Source organism: Caretta caretta, chromosome 7 (genome assembly GCF_965140235.1).
Source record: "Caretta caretta isolate rCarCar2 chromosome 7, rCarCar1.hap1, whole genome shotgun sequence".
NCBI lineage: Eukaryota > Metazoa > Chordata > Testudines > Cheloniidae > Caretta > Caretta caretta.
In genome coordinates, this window is record NC_134212.1 from 85732307 (window position 1) to 85749361 (window position 17055).

Here is a 17055-nt window from a genome sequence, read left to right on the forward strand (position 1 = left end):
TTGGCCATTATCTTTGAAAACTCGTGGCGAACGGGGGAAGTCCCGGATGACTGGAAAAAGGCTAATGTAGTGCCAATCTTTAAAAAAGGGAAGAAGGAGGATCCTGGGAACTACAGGCCAGTAAGCCTCACTTCAGTCCCTGGAAAAATCATGGAGCAGGTCCTCAAAGAATCAATCCTGAAGCACTTACATGAGAGGAAAGTGATCAGGAACAGTCAGCATGGATTCACCAAGGGAAGGTCATGCCTGACTAATCTAATCACCTTCTATGATGAGATTACTGGTTCTGTGGATGAAGGGAAAGCAGTGGATGCATTGTATCTTGACTTTAGTAAAGCTTTTGACACGGTCTCCCACAGTATTCTTTTCAGCAAGTTAAGGAAGTATGGGCTGGATGAATGCACTATAAGGTGGGTAGAAAGTTGGCTAGATTGTCGGGCTCAACGGGTAGTGATCAATGGCTCCATGTCTAGTTGGAAGCTGGTGTCAAGTGGAGTGCCCCAGGGGTTGGTCCTGGGGCCGGTTTTGTTCAATATCTTCATAAATGATCTGGAGGATGGTGTGGATTGCACTCTCAGCAAATTTGCAGATGATACTAAACTGGGAGGAGTGGTAGATACGCTGGAGGGCAGGATAGGATACAGAGGGACCTAGACAAATTGGAGGATTGGGCCAAAAGAAATCTGATGAGGTTCAATAAGGATAAGTGCAGGGTCCTGCACTTAGGACGGAAGAACCCAATGCACAGCTACAGACTAGGGACCGAATGGCTAGGCAGCAGTTCTGCGGAAAAGGACCTAGGAGTGACAGTGGATGAGAAGCTGGATATGAGCCAGCAGTGTGCCCTTGTTGCCAAGAAGGCCAATGGCATTTTGGGATGTATAAGTAGGGGCATAGCGAGCAGATCGAGGGACGTGATCGTCCCCCTCTATTCGACATTGGTGAGAGGGGGACGATCCCCCACTACAAGAAGGATGTGGATAAATTGGAGAGAGTCCAGCGAAGGGCAACAAAAATGATTAGGGTTCTGGAACACATGACTTATGAGGAGAGGCTGAGGGAACTGGGATTGTTTAGTCTGCAGAAGAGAAGAATGAGGGGGGATTTGATAGCTGCTTTCAACTACCTGAGAGGTGGTTCCAGAGAGGATGGTTCTAGACTATTCTCAGTGGTGGAAGAGGACAGGACAAGGAGTAATGGTCTCAAGTTGCAGTGGGGGAGGTTTAGGTTGGATATTAGGAAAAACTTTTTCACTAGGAGGGTGGTGAAACACTGGAATGTGTTGCCTAGGGAGGTGGTGGAATCTCCTTCCTTAGAAGTTTTTAAGGTCAGGCTTGACAAAGCCCTGGCTGGGATGATTTAATTGGGTATGGGTCCTGCTTTTGAGCAGGGGGTTGGACTAGATGACCTCCTGAGGTCCCTTCCAATCCTGATATTCTATGATTCTATGATAATGCAAGAAAAGGTGTCCTAGCTAAGAACAAGGAGTCCTTGTGGCACCTTAGAGACTAACAAACATATCTGGGCATAAGCTTTTGTGGGCTAAAACCCACTTCATCAGATGCATGGAGTGCATCTAGCCATCACCTACAACCCCCAACTAAAACATCTCCACTGCATCATCAAGGATCTACAATCTATCCTGAAGGACAATCCCTCACTCTCACAGACCTTGGGAGACAGGCCAGTCCTCACTTACAGACAGCCCCCCAACCTGAAGCAAATACTCACCAGCAACTACACACCACACAACAAAATCACTAACCCAGGAACCAATCCCTGCCACAAACCCTGTCCGCATATCTATTCAAGGGACACCACCATAGGACCTAACCACATCAGCCACACCATCAGGGGCTCGTTCACCTGCACATCTACCAATGTGATATATGCCATCATGTGCCAGCAATGCCCCTCTGCCATGTACATTGGCCAAACCGGACAGTCCCTACGCAAAAGAATAAATGGACACAAATCTGACATCAAGAATTATAACATTCAAAAACCAGTAGAACACTTCAAATCTCCCTGGACACTCAACAGACTTAAAGGTGGCAATTCTTCAACAAAAAAAAGTCAATAACAGACTCCAACGAGAAACTATAGAACTGGAATTAATTTGCAAATCAGACACCATCAAATTAGGCCTGAATAAAGACTGGGAGTGGATGGGACACTACAAAAACCTATTTCCCTCTGTTGATACTCTCACCTTCTCGTCAATTGTTTGAAATGGGCCACCTTGATTGCATTGGCCTCATTAGCACTACAAAAGCAATTTTCCCTCCCTTGGTATTCACCCCTTCTTGTCAACTGTTAAGAATAGGCCATTTCCACCTTAACTGAATTAGCTCATTAGCACTGAACCCCCCCCCGCCATCTTTTCATATGCTGTGTATTTATACTGCCTACTGTATTTTCCACTCCATGCATCTGATGAAGTGGGTTTTAGCCCACGAAAGCTTATGCCCAAATACATTTGTTAGTCTCTGGTGCCACAAGGATTCCTACTTGTTTTTGCTGATACACACTAACACGGCTACCACTCTGAAACCTAGCTAAGAATGAATCTCTTATTTGCCTTCTCTCCTTTAAAGGAGTATCTGTCCCAAGCTTCCCATATCCCATTAGGAAGAGAGAATAGTGGACACCTCTTCTTTGCCTTCTCTGCCCTACAGAGGCAGCAGGAAAAGGGAGAAAACCACCACTGCTGCTTCTCCTCCCTAAAAGAGGAAGAAGGGAAGGAAGAAATACCAGTTTCCTGCCAGCTACCTCTCCCTTCTAGGGGAAGGCACATTATGTATAAAAATCTATCTTCTAAAACACAGGAATTTTCCTAGGGTGTCACATTTTGTTTTACATCAATACGGAGACTTCATCCTGGTAGAAACTGAAGTTAAGAGCATTAGGGATATGGCCTGTATGCAGCTCCACACACTGCAGAGACAGCATTATTTTTGTTTAGGTGACTATGTTACTGCCTGGGAATATGAACCCCTTTTAAATACATTTCTTCTTATCCACAAGGTGTTATAAAACCACTTCACTCATTCATACCTCTGATGACAAGGGAAAAGAATAGGTGAATACCCCCTCCTACTGTGATCTACTTTGACCATTGCTCACATGGATGCCATGAGGCATAATAAAATTTGTTAAATGTTTCAAGATCCTTGCACGTAAGGTGCTAAGTAAGTGCAAAGTGGTAGCTGTTAACCTTTGATTTATGCCTACTGTTCCTTAAAATGTACTGGCAGCCAAATAAAAATATAAAAGGATTTTAAAAATAAAGGAAATCACTGCCTCTCTAAAAAAAATCCACTGCTCATGAACTTGGAAACTTCAGTATGTCTTTCAGGATTTCATTTAAAATATTCCCTTTAAGTAACATCTACATAACATCCCTAAGATTTTGGCATATTCCTGCCTTCCAAACACTGCCCTCTGCTGGATGGAAAGCCATTGTCAGCTCTCATGTTAGCAGCTCCAGTGTAGAGGGAACATAATAAGCCCTAAAGAAGGGAAGGGGAACAGATTACAGGGTTGTGATTTTCCCCAACCTCTGGAGGAAAGAAACTTTTTTCTGAAAAAAGTAGTAAGCCAATATTTGAAGGTTTTATGAAATTAAACAAAACACACTGAATGCTAGCTAACTTTATACACATATTTATTCCCCAAAGAGTCATATATGTTGTCTATACTGAAAAGCTATTGCAATTCTATACATGGAACAAAATAATTGTGTTCCCAATCTAGGCCTACCACTTTTTTGCATCTATATTTAAATACACACACATGCACATACACACCATGCTCAACTGATGCAGAGCTGTCTGAAAAAGGAAGCAGGTCTTCCATAAAAATTGATAAAATTCTAAATTCAACTGTTCTACCTTCCATGATTGTCATATTTTTGTTGTATCACAATCTTATTCACAAATATATATTTAGGGTAGAAGGGAAATGACTAACCATTTCTACTTCCAGAAAGTGATGGGGACAATTAACCACCCCATGGTAACTTTTAGGATCCAAATTCTTCCCCATTAAATATTTGACTCCTTCCCCACTGCTGAGGCTGTCTGTCCTAGATATCATCATTTTGATAGAATGCCAGACAAAATTTTCTTTGAAGCACTTGCTTTTTCCTCCCAGAGCCCAAGCACTGTGTGTATGCAGTACTCCCAACCCATTAGATCAGGGATTGAGACCAAGTTCCAGAATAAAACTCTTTTTGGCAAGGTGCATTAATAAACTACTAGATATTGAGCTTCCTCCTTCCCAGTTATCTTTTCTGCTACCCGAGGATCTAATACACAGATAGGCAAATTACGGCCCGCGGGACAGTCCTGCCCGGCCCTTGAGCTCCCGGCCGGGGAGGCTAGTCCCCAGCCCCTCCCCTGCTGTCCCCCCTGCCCTGCAGTTACGCCGCCGCCCGGGCAGCGAGGCTGCGAGCTCCTGCCACTCTGAGCAGCACGGTAAGGGGGTGGTGGCGGCACACGTGTGGCAGTGAAAAGACTGGGTAGTGGGACCCTGGGGACAGTCAGTGGACAGGGAGCGGTTGGATGGGGTGGAGGTTCTGGGGCGGGGCGGTGAGGGGTTGGGGAACTGGGGGGGTTGGATAGGGTGTGGAAGTCCTAGGGGGCCTGTCGGGGGGTAGTCAGGGGAAGAGAGTGGGATCTCGGGGGCGGGGGGGCGTGGTTTGGAGCAGGGGGTCCTGGGACGGGGCAGTCAGAGGACAAGGAGCAGGGGGGATTGGATGGGTCGGGGGTTCTGAGGGGGGCAGTAAGTGGGAGGGGGTTGATAGGGGGCAGGGGCCAGGCTGTTTGGGCAGGCACAGCCTTCCTTACTTGGCACTTCATACAGTTTCGCACCCCAATGTGGCCCTTGGGCCAAAAAGTTTGCCCACTCCTGATCTAATATTTACATGAGAGTTTAAGAGCATTTTTATTTCTTACCCCCCCCCCCCAATTATATGCCTCTCCAATCCTGATGTATGCACCTACAAGGAATGAGCAGGGTAACTCACTATTAGAATAACAGAATATCAGGGTTGGGAAGGGACCTCAGGGAGTCATCTCGTCCAACCCCCTGCTCAAAGCAGGGCCAATCCCCAATTTTTGCCCCAGATCCCAAAATGGCCCCCTCAAGGATTGAACTCACAACCCTGGGTTTAGCAGGCCAATGCTCAAACCACGAGCTATCCCTCCCCCACACATGACCTAAGGAATCACAAATACACTAGAAACTGGAGTGGAGGGTGAAAAGCATCAGAGACACACACACACACACCCTTTTCACTCTAGGATACCTTCCTTTCATCCCATGTAATTATCTACATTCGATATCTATAAACTGTGAAACACCAAAGTAATTGTATTTTCCCTTCCACATTACAGCTGCAGCCTGCTATACATAAAGGCGGCACTTTCAGAGATTGAAAGAACTATACAAGATTTTTCTTGGCAATGTTGCTCCATAACCAGCCATTAAAGGATGGTGGAAACTGCAATGCATACTTCCTCTTCCACCCCCAGGATCAGCTATAAACATTTCAGTCCTCCCCTCTCCTTGATTGTCCATGATGCAAGCCTCTCAAGATCACCCAGAAACTTGTCTCCCATACCACAACAGTACCATCCCCTTAGTCAGAGACAGATGGCATACATGGAAATATTGGCCCTAGCATTCTATTTTGCCACTTCATTGTCTGGCTGCCTAACCAACATAACTGGCTTTGATAATGCTTAAGATTTTTGACATTTTAATGCAACTGTGAACTTACAAAACCTTGTGAAGCCAAAAAAGTAACACAAAGTATATACTGTCATGCAAGACATCATTACAAAATATGGATGAATGGTTGTCATGGTAACAGTTTTAGAGAGCAAAGAATCCTGCACAAATGCTCAACAACCAGAAGAAATGCTAACTTACACACCTGGACTTTTCCCTATTTACTATCATTAGTAAGCTTCTTTTGAGTACTGGAGTCATTAACTGACTCTGCAGCAGGAACAAAGTTACACAGTTTCTATACCTGAAATCTATTCAAGTTTCTCTAAGCATCCTGAGAAATCCCTTATTATTTTGGACAGCTCTATTAGCTCTCTTATGGCACTGTAAAGCACAGTTTTGAATTACTGGTTTTCATTACTGCTATGCTTTCTAGCAGACCCGGCTGTGCGATACAGTGGCATTACTGGCTGTGGAATGATTGAAAGACATATGGAGTTGCAATATACGGTGTATCCATGATAATGCTCAAAAGGAAGAAGGGTGAAAAGTTAAGCACCACAATCCCCAAATGTCTCATACATAAAAACACAAATATTTGCCACTGACTAAATTCAATATAGAAAAGTTAAAAATAATAAAAATTGAGGATCTGAATCCTGATAAAGGGAGTGGCAAAAGAATATTTCTAGACCTAAGGCCAAAATGTCAAGGAAGTTATTTACAAGAGTCTGAAGGGGCAATGCTGAGAGAAAAATCTGTATTTCTGTTCACTGATGGAACAGGAACAACATTAGCAGAGAAAGAAACGGTGAAAAGGAGGAGGAATAAAGAGAGGGAACTTATTTAAACCATTTTATAACCTATAACAAAACATACAGAGGTATTGAAAAGTGATACTGCAAACCAATTTTCTAGTTTAAAGAGTATAAAGTAGTTTATCATCAAATTTTTGGCATACTTAAAATGATCAAGACAGACATGTCCTAAGAATTGTACAGTATACATTAAATTTACCCAACTACATTCACTAAGGAAGTAAAACAAAACACCAATCCCCACCATTTTAGGAAGGCCCTAAAAACGCGTAATTTCTACCTGTTGATTACGCAGTTAACAAACATATCTCACTGGTAAGTTTTATACATTCTCAGCAACATCATCCATACTACTGATAAGGGCTTTTAATTCTGGGTGCCTGGTCTGAATGCAACCTGAGTCCTTAGTGACCAAAAGCCATAACCAATTGACAGATGATGAAATAAGTTGTGTATTTATATTACCACGGTGTTTAAGAGCCCTAATTCTGGACCAGGACCGCACTGTGCGAGGTACCTTTCAATCAGAACAAAAAGACAAAAAGGCTTACCCCAAAGAGCATACAATCTAAGCATAGGACAAGAGACAACAGATGGGGGAGTATAAGCAAACAATGAGAAAATATTGGTCAGTGTGATAGGCAGTGGTCTCAGCACACAAGCAACCTAACTGTTGTGAAGTTTTTTGTAGGCAGCACAGCAAAGGAGAGTTTTAAGGAGGGATTTGAATGAGGAATGCCTCCCAAGCATATGAGGCAACATGAGAGAAAGCACAAAAGTGCTTGTTTGAAAATTTAACTAGTGGGCAATGCAAGCTGGTGTCATGGGCCACTCAGAGGTGAGAACTAAAATTTCATTAGCAAATGAGCAATGATAGGTAGAGTTGGGGTAGGCCGTGAAGGGCCTTGAAAGCAAAGACAAGTGGCTTATGTGTTTGATGTAATAGAGAACAGGGAGCCAAGGCTAACAAAATGATCTTTGCAGCAGCATTCTGAATGGATATGAGAGGGGCAAGGACAGAGAAAAGAATGTTGCAGTAACTGAGATGCGAGATGATGTGTGGATGAAAAGTATGAATTTTAGAGATGTTACACAGAAAGAAATGGTAAGATTCAGACATATCCTGGATGTTAGGACAGAGGTCGGAGTTGAAAATGATATCCAGGTCACAAGGACCCAAGTGACAGGAAGGAAGGTGGTGTTGTCAACAGTGATCATTAAAGGAAGGGGTCGGGGAAGATTAAGAACTCTGTTTTAGCTATATTGAACTTGAGCTAATGGCTAGACATCCACGAAAAGATGTCAGAGAGACAGGCAGAGATTTTAGATTGGACAGAAAGAGACAAGTCTGGAGAAGAGGGATAGATATGTGAGTCATCAGCATAGACATAGTAGCTGAACTTTTGTTTGTAGATGAGATAACCCAGAGATAAGGTGTAAAGAAAAAAGAAACAATGATCCTCCAAAGGACACACTGAAGGAGCAAATAGCAATGAAGAAGAACAACCAGGTGAGGACAGTCACAGAAGCCAAGGAGGATGAGATTTCAAGAAGAAGAACATGGTTGACTATGTAAAAGATGGCTTACAGGTCAAGGAGGAGGAGAATGGAGTACTGTTTCTGAGCTTTGGCTATGAAGAGGTGAAGATTTTGATGAAAAAACAGTTCCAGTGATTTGCAAGAGGTGGAAGACTGCCTGGAGAGGATTCTGAAAGGAACTGGAGAAGAGGAACTCCAGACAGCGAACAGTGATGTCGGTATGTATGGTGCTTATTCCAGAAAACTCACATCAAGAGCTCTGCTCAGAGTGCGCCTATGACATGAAGGATCATCTCTTTCCACAACAGTTTTGTTCCACCGGAAAAATGGAACTGTAAACCAACAGAGGAAGCCAGGCCAAGATCATGGTACTCTCCGCTAGATAAAATGAGTGCTAATTTTGCTGCACAGAGATGAATGCAAAACCTAACTCTCTGTCTAGGCTTCCTTCAATGGTACTCTTACACCAACACTCCTGATCTTCTATATTCAGTTTTAAAAAAGCTAAGCCTGCCTCTTGCTCACAGCAAAAGAGTTATTGTTCTTATTCTTCAGAAGTGCTCAGGTACTAGGATGATGAGCACCAGTATCAGACCTTAGATAAATGAAATGATTGTCACATGCACACAATCTAGCACTCTCATTGTCAGCCTCAGCAAAGAGACCAATGAATGAATGGGCATGAAAACTGAATTAGCCCCTCCTCCCGAAAAGGTAGGCCTCCCAGCTTAGTGTTGAAATACATCAGCAGATGGCAGTTTAACACTGCTTTCTCTTCTGAACCTGTTCTGAGAAGACTCCATGGCTAACAAGTTGCAAACTTTCACCAGCACTAAACTCCCTAACAAATTAATCACTCTTTAAAAAAACAAAACAAACATACAGAGCATTCACTGAATTCTGTTCTCAATTCTGTTCCTAATTATTTCCTGCTGCTATCAGTTTAAGATTTGAAAACAAGCAAGAGGTAATAACAGCACAGTCTTGGGCGACGAAAGAAAATGTTGCTAAGTGATTAAGTTTGCACCGTGTCAAATGCTACCGAGTCATTTCTGGCTAAGTTAAGGTAATGATTCCCACATTTGTTCAATGTCAGGGGCCAAAGGGATAGTGAAAAAAGCAGCAGCAAACTTATTAAAAATCCTTGTCACATGCTGGTTATTTATAGTAGAAACCACCTAAAATGCAGCCAAAGGTTATGTACACTAATTAATAGTTTTCAAATTTTAAAAACCAAACTTTTGAATCGCAGAGTTTCCTCCAGATCTGTGGAAAATATTTTACTGTCAATTTATTACAAAAATAATTCCATGTTCCAAAAGCCTCCATTAGAGTGCTCTCAACATCTTCAGTAGATCTAGCATTCAATGTCTACTTTTAAAGCCTCAAATTATTACTGTACTTACGCATTCCACAATCACAAGTGACAATTTCTCCCCTAACAGCATATATTTTAATTTGCCTTTAACAATATCAATAAAATAAAATAGCATCTTGGGGAAGAGCATCCATTTTTACATCAGTTACTTCCAAGTATCATGGTTCCCTACCTTGGAGCATTTCTCTAATACTTCCTCCTTGAACTGTAGAAATTTTTTCTGAATAGCAGGCTGGTTGAGAGCAAATGACAGGAAGTGTGTGAATGGCTGCTTCTTGCGGAAGCTCTCAGCAAGAACATCAATCCGTGTTCGGGCTGAAATGACACCACTACGCTGCTGCCCAGTAATCACTAAAAGCAAACAAAGTAACACTAATTGTAACTATATGAAATCCACACAAGATTGGTGACATTTTGCTATGATGTCCACAAGAGCTAAGAACTAATTAAAAAGATACTGATTTTCCACTGTACTTATTAATGCATTTAACAATCTATATTGTAGAATATTGACAAGTTAAGTAAAAATATGAATTAAGTTCTAAAAGACTCAGGACAGAAGACAATCAAACAGAATTCCAATAATAATTTAATTCACTATAACCAATATTATGAAGCATTTATATTGCAGTAGCACCTAGAGGCCTCAAGTAGCTTGGGGAACACTATGCCAGACACTGTAAAAAAACAGTCACTACCCCAAAGAGCGTACAAGCTAAAAAAAATAAACTTAGATCCTATTGGATAGTTATTTATCTACAGTAGGGTCACTGATGTGTCAGAGCTGAGAACAGACGAGCCATCTCCTGATTCCCAGTCCCGTGCACAAAACACACACCAAAGGGGGAGTAGACAAGAGAGCATTCATTCATCTTGTGCACATTAAAGCTTACCGATTTGTCCTTCCATTCCAGGCTTGGGAATGCTGATGGAAGTTCGAGTCTCTGTTTCCAGTCTCTTTCTGGTTTCCCCTTTTTTTCCAATTATATACCTATAGACATACAAATGCTATACTGTCATGCACAAAATGTCACTATTTTCTTTTTCTAGGCAGGGTTTGGTTGCTTTATTCTTTTCTTTCTTGGGGATAGAAGGGGGAGGATTCCCCTGGGGAGTCTTCTGAAACTACCATATCATTCAACCACCAAAGCGAACACGGAGCAGAAACCTACAAAACGCGGAGCAAAGAAACAATTCAGCACAGTCATTTTAACCACCCATACATACTGAAATAAAAAACTGTGTATGTAATTGTAATATAACCATTCCTAAAAAACTCGCAAATATTACTAGACAAAGCTGTCATATCAGCTAGATACTTCCAAGCGCATGTCTATACTTCTAGCTGGGGGCGCAGTTACCAGGTTGAGGAGGCATATCTGCACTAACTCTGAGCAAGCTAGTGTACTAAAAATGGAGTGCAGCCACAGCAGTGTGAATCCCTCCTACTGTTCACACCATTTCTGCCTACACTCCATTTTCAGCATGCTAGGTCTAATCGAGCTAGGATGCGTATGTCTCCTCCAGCTGTGAATCACACCTCCAGTTCAAAGTATGGACATATCCTTAGTGAACATTAAATTATTTCACTTCAAATATTCAATTAGCAAAACACTGCAATCTTGAGTGTGCCTTCTCACGAAGTGTTCACAGCTTCCCCTGGCCTAGCTGCTTACCTCAGTCTCTCCCCACATTCTTCCATCTTCCTGGCTTGCTTTCATGTCCTGAAGAGCAGATGCTCAAAAAACTGCTACCAGCAAGAAAGCACAAAATGCACTTGCCACCATGGTGAGAGCCAGGTGCCAAATGTGAAACAGATACATTGGAAATGGATCCACACCCCTTTCCCCCACACAAATACAGAGCTCTCCACAAAACAGAAAATATTTGAGAGATCTAGAATCTACAGCTGCCTCTGAGAATTCAACCTCCCTGACAGATTCATCTGTAAAAGAGGATTAAAATAAAACAACATGTAGGCTCACTTGTATAGTGAGCTGGGAACCTCCACTGCACACTGGAAACCTCTCTCAGTCTCTTCCACCAGGAAGGCATCACAAGGCTCATCTGTAGGATCCCCAGGGCCTACAAAGTAAAAAAATCAGACTGTTCTATAAAGGTTGATAGTGTTTTATGTGATGGAACACTCTCACCAGCTTTCTTCTCCCAAGGTTAAATAAAAGAACAAGGTGGCTCCTTCTGTCAGAGCCAACTGGCTTTTATTTCATCTTACGACCTGCTCAGAAAAACATCATGACACTACTTTTAAATCTTCCATTCTTGGAGGGTTAAAAAAGTAGCAGTTTCAGCCCGCTACAGAATAGTTTTTCTCTTGGCTGCAATTTGCAAAATAACCCAATAGGATTTTTTAAAGAACTGTTCTGCCTGTTATTGAGCGGTAGCCCACTGGCTTAAGCATCAGAGGATATAAAGACACACTCTCACCCACGGACCACTTAGTCATATTTGTTTTTCAACCAAACCTGGTTAGCTCAATGTGAGCAGGGGTGGGTTTGGGTGGCAAGAAGCATATTAGAGTTTGCCCAGTTCTTTCAATCTTTTCTACTTGAAACAAATGGTGGATGTTTACCAGATATTCTTGGGCTTTTCTATATTTAGAAGGACCCACACAAACATTACCTAATATGGTACTCATACAGGTGAGTACACCAAGATAGAAAAGGAACAGTTAGCCATGTAAATAGGTGATACCTTTCAAAATCCACATTAGATGGCCACAAGAAGACACCCATTTAAGGGCCAATATCGAAAGGTCCTGAGCACTTCCAAGGAGGTGCTAAGTGACCTCAACTCCTATTAACTCCGAGATTAAATTCACTGTGGAAAATACCAAGGACAATGCACGAATAGGGAAAAAATATTATCTACAAAGTCTTAACATTTTTACTGATCATTTTAAATTAAAAAAAATCTTTTAACCCAGATAACATTGTTTTGCTGAATTTTTCAGTCAACAAATTAATTGATAGCCAGCAACCCACGTCAACTTCACAATCACTTAAGCCAACATTTTGTAACTAGAATTTACTCTGCTCCTCAGCCAGGACTGCTAGAGAACAATGCAAAGTATTTCTTCACTCAAAAGACTATGTCCCCAGTCCTGCAATAAGGGCAGACCCCTGTGCCCACAAGGAGCTCCTCACAGGCTCAGAGCCTGAGTTTGCTAACTCCCTGTGAGTCTTGAATGCTGATTCCCCACTTTGCAATATATTATATTTAACACCAGACTGGGCCCCTACATATTAGGTTTTACCTGCATAGAAATCATCCTCTTCTTCATTTGGATAGGACTGTTGTTGAATAATATTTTTCCTATAAATGCGCCCTCCAATCCTTACAAGTGTTGGACGCAAAACTTCCATTGTGCTCTTCCCGCCAATGATGGCACCCTACTGAAATAAAAATAATTCTGCTGACATCTCCCTAGAAATTGTAAATTCCCTGGTTTCCTATATGTACTTTCATAGATTCATAGATTCATAGATATTTAGGCCAGAAGGGACCATTATGATCATCTAGTCTGACCTCCTGCACAATGCAGGCCACAGAATTTCACCCCCCACTCCTAAAAAAGACCTCACATCTATATCTGTGCTATTGAAGTCCCCAAATTGTAGTTTGAAGACCTCAAGGAGCAGAGAATCCTCCAGCAAGTGACCCGTGCCCCATGCTACAGAGGAAGGCGAAAAACCTCCAGGGCCTTCCAATCTGCCCTGGAGGAAAATTCCTTCCCGACCCCAAATATGGCGATCAGCTAAACCCTGAGCATATGGGCAAGATTCATCAGCCAGATACTACAGAAAATTCCTTCCCGGGTAACTTGGATCTTACCCCATCTAAAAACCCATCACAGGCCATTGGGCCTATTTACCATGAATATTTAATTACCAAAACCATGTTATCCCATCATACCATCTCCTCCATAAACTTATCGAGTTTAATCTTAAAGCAAGATAGATCTTTTGTCCCCACTACTTCCCTCGGAAGGCTATTCCAAAACTTCACTCCTCTGATGGTTAGAAACCTTCGTCTAATTTCTAATCTAAATTTCCTAGTGGCCAGTTTATATCCATTTGTTCTTGTGTCCACATTGGTACTGAGTTTAAATAATTCCTCTCCCTCTCTGGTATTTATCCCTCTGATATATTTATAGAGAGCAATCATATCTCCCCTCAACCTTCTTTTAGTTAGGCTAAACAAGCCAAGCTCCCTGAGTCTCCTTTCATAAGACAAGTTTTCCATTCCTCGGATCATCCTAGTAGCCCTTCTCTGTACCTGTTCCAGTTTGAATTCATCCTTCTTAAACATGGGAGACCAGAACTGCACACAGTATTCCAGGTGAGGTCTCACCAGTGCCTTATATAATGGTACTAAAACCTCCTTATCCCTACTGGAAATACCTCTCCTGATGCATCCCAAGATGACATTAGCTTTCTAAGAGGTTATCATGGAGGCATCAGTAGAGACTCTGTAGTTAAGGCTGAGTTTTACACTTAAAACAAGGGATTCATCCTTTTTGTTACATATGAATAATACAGCAACAAAGTTTCTTCCCCAATATTACAGCACTTAGTCCAGGAGTGGCCCCAGAGCCACATGCGGCTCTTCAGAAGTTAATATGCGGCTCTTTGTACAGGCACCAACTCTAGGGCTGGAGCTACAGGCGCCAACTTTCCAATGTGCTGGGGGGTGCTCACTGCTCAACCCCAGGCTCTGCCACAGACCCTGCCCCCACTCCACCCCTTCCCGCCCCCTCCCCAGCCATGCCCTCGCTCCTCCTCTCTCCCCCCCCCCAAGCCTCCTGCACCCCACGAAACAGCTGATCAGGAGGGGAGGGGAGGCGCTGATCGAAGGGGCTGCTGGTGGGCAGGAGGCACTAGGAGCCAGGGGGGAGCTAATGATGTATTACTGTGGCTCTTTGGCAACGAATACTGGTAAATTCTGGCTCCTTCTCATGCTCGGGTTGGCCACTCCTGACTTTAGCCTTTCAGTAAGAAATTAATTTTCTGAGAATTTACAAGTAGTCTTAGTTAGAAACTGAGAAATTTAAACAAACTAAGAAATATAAGTGTAAGATATTTAGCTCCCAGCACCAGCCTTTTTTTTTGGGGGGGGGGGGGGGGGGGGGGGGAAGGCCTAATGGTCAACCACCAACTCTTTGAAATTCCCGTGTTATAATTAAAAACTCTCAGAAAGTTGTGAATATACTACACATTTTAAATTATTTTTTAGGATTAGCAATCAATTTTCCCACATCATTTTTCATAATTGAAATTTTCTCCTGCAGAGGCTGAAAAATACAATGGTTACTACAGAGAATTCCACACAGAACTGCCTTTTTTCAAAAACCACTGTCATTTCCTATTGCTCCCAAAAGGAGCAAAGCCACAGAAGTGTCTCTCTTGCTGCTGTCAGTGGGCCTGTCTCTGCCTCCTCACAGCACAGGAAGCCTCCATCTTCCCTGATGGCCTCTGTGGCTCCACGATGATTGAGAGCAGTGGGAGATGATGGTCATTTTAAAAGAGGACAATTCTTCCTGACAGATAAACTTTGGTTATGAAAAACAACAAAAATGACCTTTCATCCTAAATATCTTTTCAAAAGCAACCCACTGCGCCAGATCTACTCAACAGATAGGCCAGGAGATAGGGGGAGACTAAGTTCCATGTGCGTGAGAGAAAGAGGGAGAGGGAGTTTTGGAGGGCATGAGGAAGAAAGTGCTGTGTACATTTTCAGCCGTTTTGCACTACACTGGCAAAACAAAGCAGCTGCAAACCCAGGTTAATTATGCAAAATACGTTTAGCTGTTCTGTGCTGCTCCAGAGTGAGATACAGCAGCCACTGTGTACCTATATCTCGTAAAAGTTCAAAATTTAAAAAAAATATGTGTGAGAGAAACTGCATATCTTCAAATCATTAGAAACATTACATGGTAACATACTCTTTGAGTATCTTGCTTAGAATCTATACAGGAAATTTTTAATTTAAAAAAAAAAAAAAGGAAATTCCCTGACAAAAATCTATATTAAAACAGAGTTAAGATTGAAATACAAATCAGAAATTTTGGGAAAGCTATATTTTAGGTATATTGTAATTCTGCAAAAGCCAGCCATTATACACCTAGGAAATTCAGTTAAACTTAAAAATAAAACCTAAATATATTAAGGTATATAAACAAACAGTTGAGGCACCCAAACTTTAACTTTGGCCTGTCACAGTCTTCAAACTCCCATATAATTAGAACTTACTGAAAACTTGTGAAAAGTATAGGCAAAGACTGAATTTTAAGGGTTAAAGTTCATTCCCACCTCCCATTAATCTTCATAACTGAGAGTTTCTCCTTTGTCAGAAACCTTACTCTGCATTATGATGACACTATGAAGGGAAAAAACCTGCCTCTGTAAAAGAAACAAAACTTTTTTTTAAAATCCGTTTTATCTAATCTAGGTCCACAAATATTTTGTTGGCAGTCTCACAACCTACAATGCTTTCCTTAAAGCTCCAGGGTTCTAGAAGTAATTATGTAAGAATCTCAGCTTTTATCTAAATAAAAAAGTAAGTTCCTTCCTAGCTCTTGTGGTTGTAGGGTAAAAGCTTGAAAATGTTAACCAAGGGCACCCTAAAAGCCCAAAAATCAGAAGACAAAAAAAGAACAAAGCATTTCTTTTTACTTTGATGGGTGGGTTTGTTTTTCATTCTCATGACTTTAAAGCCAAATTTGTTATTTTTGAGTGGAGTTGTGATTTTTTGAATATGCAAGGTTGACAAAATTGCATTAGGGCAGGAATCTGTGCTCGCAAAACCGGATGCAGGGCTGAGGCCTAGATCACACACCACAAAGAAGCAGTAGCAAAACAATAACGGGGTGGCGGGGACCTAGCAGCGAAAAAACAGTGGGCTGCGGGGACAGTCACACAAGCTCACAGAGCAAGACCCAGCTCCCGCAAGGTGCAGCGCGTGGAATGACGGGTGCAACGCCACAGCAGGGCACGGCTACCCCTCTGACACAAGTCTGGTGCCTGGGAGTCACTGGCCCAAACCCTCCGGTGACTCCCCCTTCCCCCCCCAGTGTCAGACCCCCTTAGTCCGGCACACACTGACCAACGCGCGGGCAGCCGCCGGGCCACCCCCGCACGCAGCTACGCGGGGCCCGAGCAGCAGCTCTGTGTTGGTCGGTTTTGCGGAGAGAAGCGGGGAAGCCAAGCGCCGCTCCCGCGTGTGGCTTTTGAAGCCTCATCGTGACGCTGCGGGCGGGCGGGCCGGCCGGTCTGCCGGCGGCCCTGCAGCCGCTGCAAGCCGCACTCACCTGAGGCGGCAGGGGCTGCAGGGGGACGGCCCCGTTTGCCCCGGGAGAGGCGCAGCGGCCCTGCCCGGGGGGCCGAAGGGCGGGCGGGTCCCCGCCACTTAACCGAGACAGGCGCCAACCTGCCCCAGGGCGCTGCGGTCCCGGGGCCGGCCTAGTCCTACCCCCCCCCCCCGCCCCGGCTCACGCTCCAGGCCCCCGCTCCAGGCCCCACCAGCCGCTCCAGGCCCCGCCCGCTCCTTCGCGGACCCCGCCCCGCA

The 17055-nt window shown here is 43.3% G+C and overlaps 1 protein-coding gene across 3 annotated transcripts in view; it reads right to left on the reverse strand.

Moving 5' to 3' along the window:
• ASCC1 (activating signal cointegrator 1 complex subunit 1) overlaps positions 1-16986 on the reverse strand; it is a 46596-nt gene extending 29610 nt beyond the window's left edge. Inside the window, exons 1-5 of one of the 3 annotated variants that reach the window (XM_048858988.2) lie at positions 16799-16986; positions 12746-12881; positions 11457-11556; positions 10365-10462; positions 9644-9822 (exon numbers count right to left, since the gene is read on the reverse strand). In XM_048858988.2, the coding sequence (XP_048714945.1) occupies positions 9644-9822; positions 10365-10462; positions 11457-11556; positions 12746-12854 (486 nt within the window). In that variant the 5' untranslated portion in view covers positions 12855-12881; positions 16799-16986. Of the gene's footprint in view, positions 1-9643; positions 9823-10364; positions 10463-11147; positions 11354-11456; positions 11557-12745; positions 12885-16798 lie in introns of those variants that run through there. The other 2 variants (XM_048858987.2, XM_075130907.1) reach the window with 2 other exon arrangements.
• Between the last annotated feature and the right edge of the window lie 69 nt (positions 16987-17055).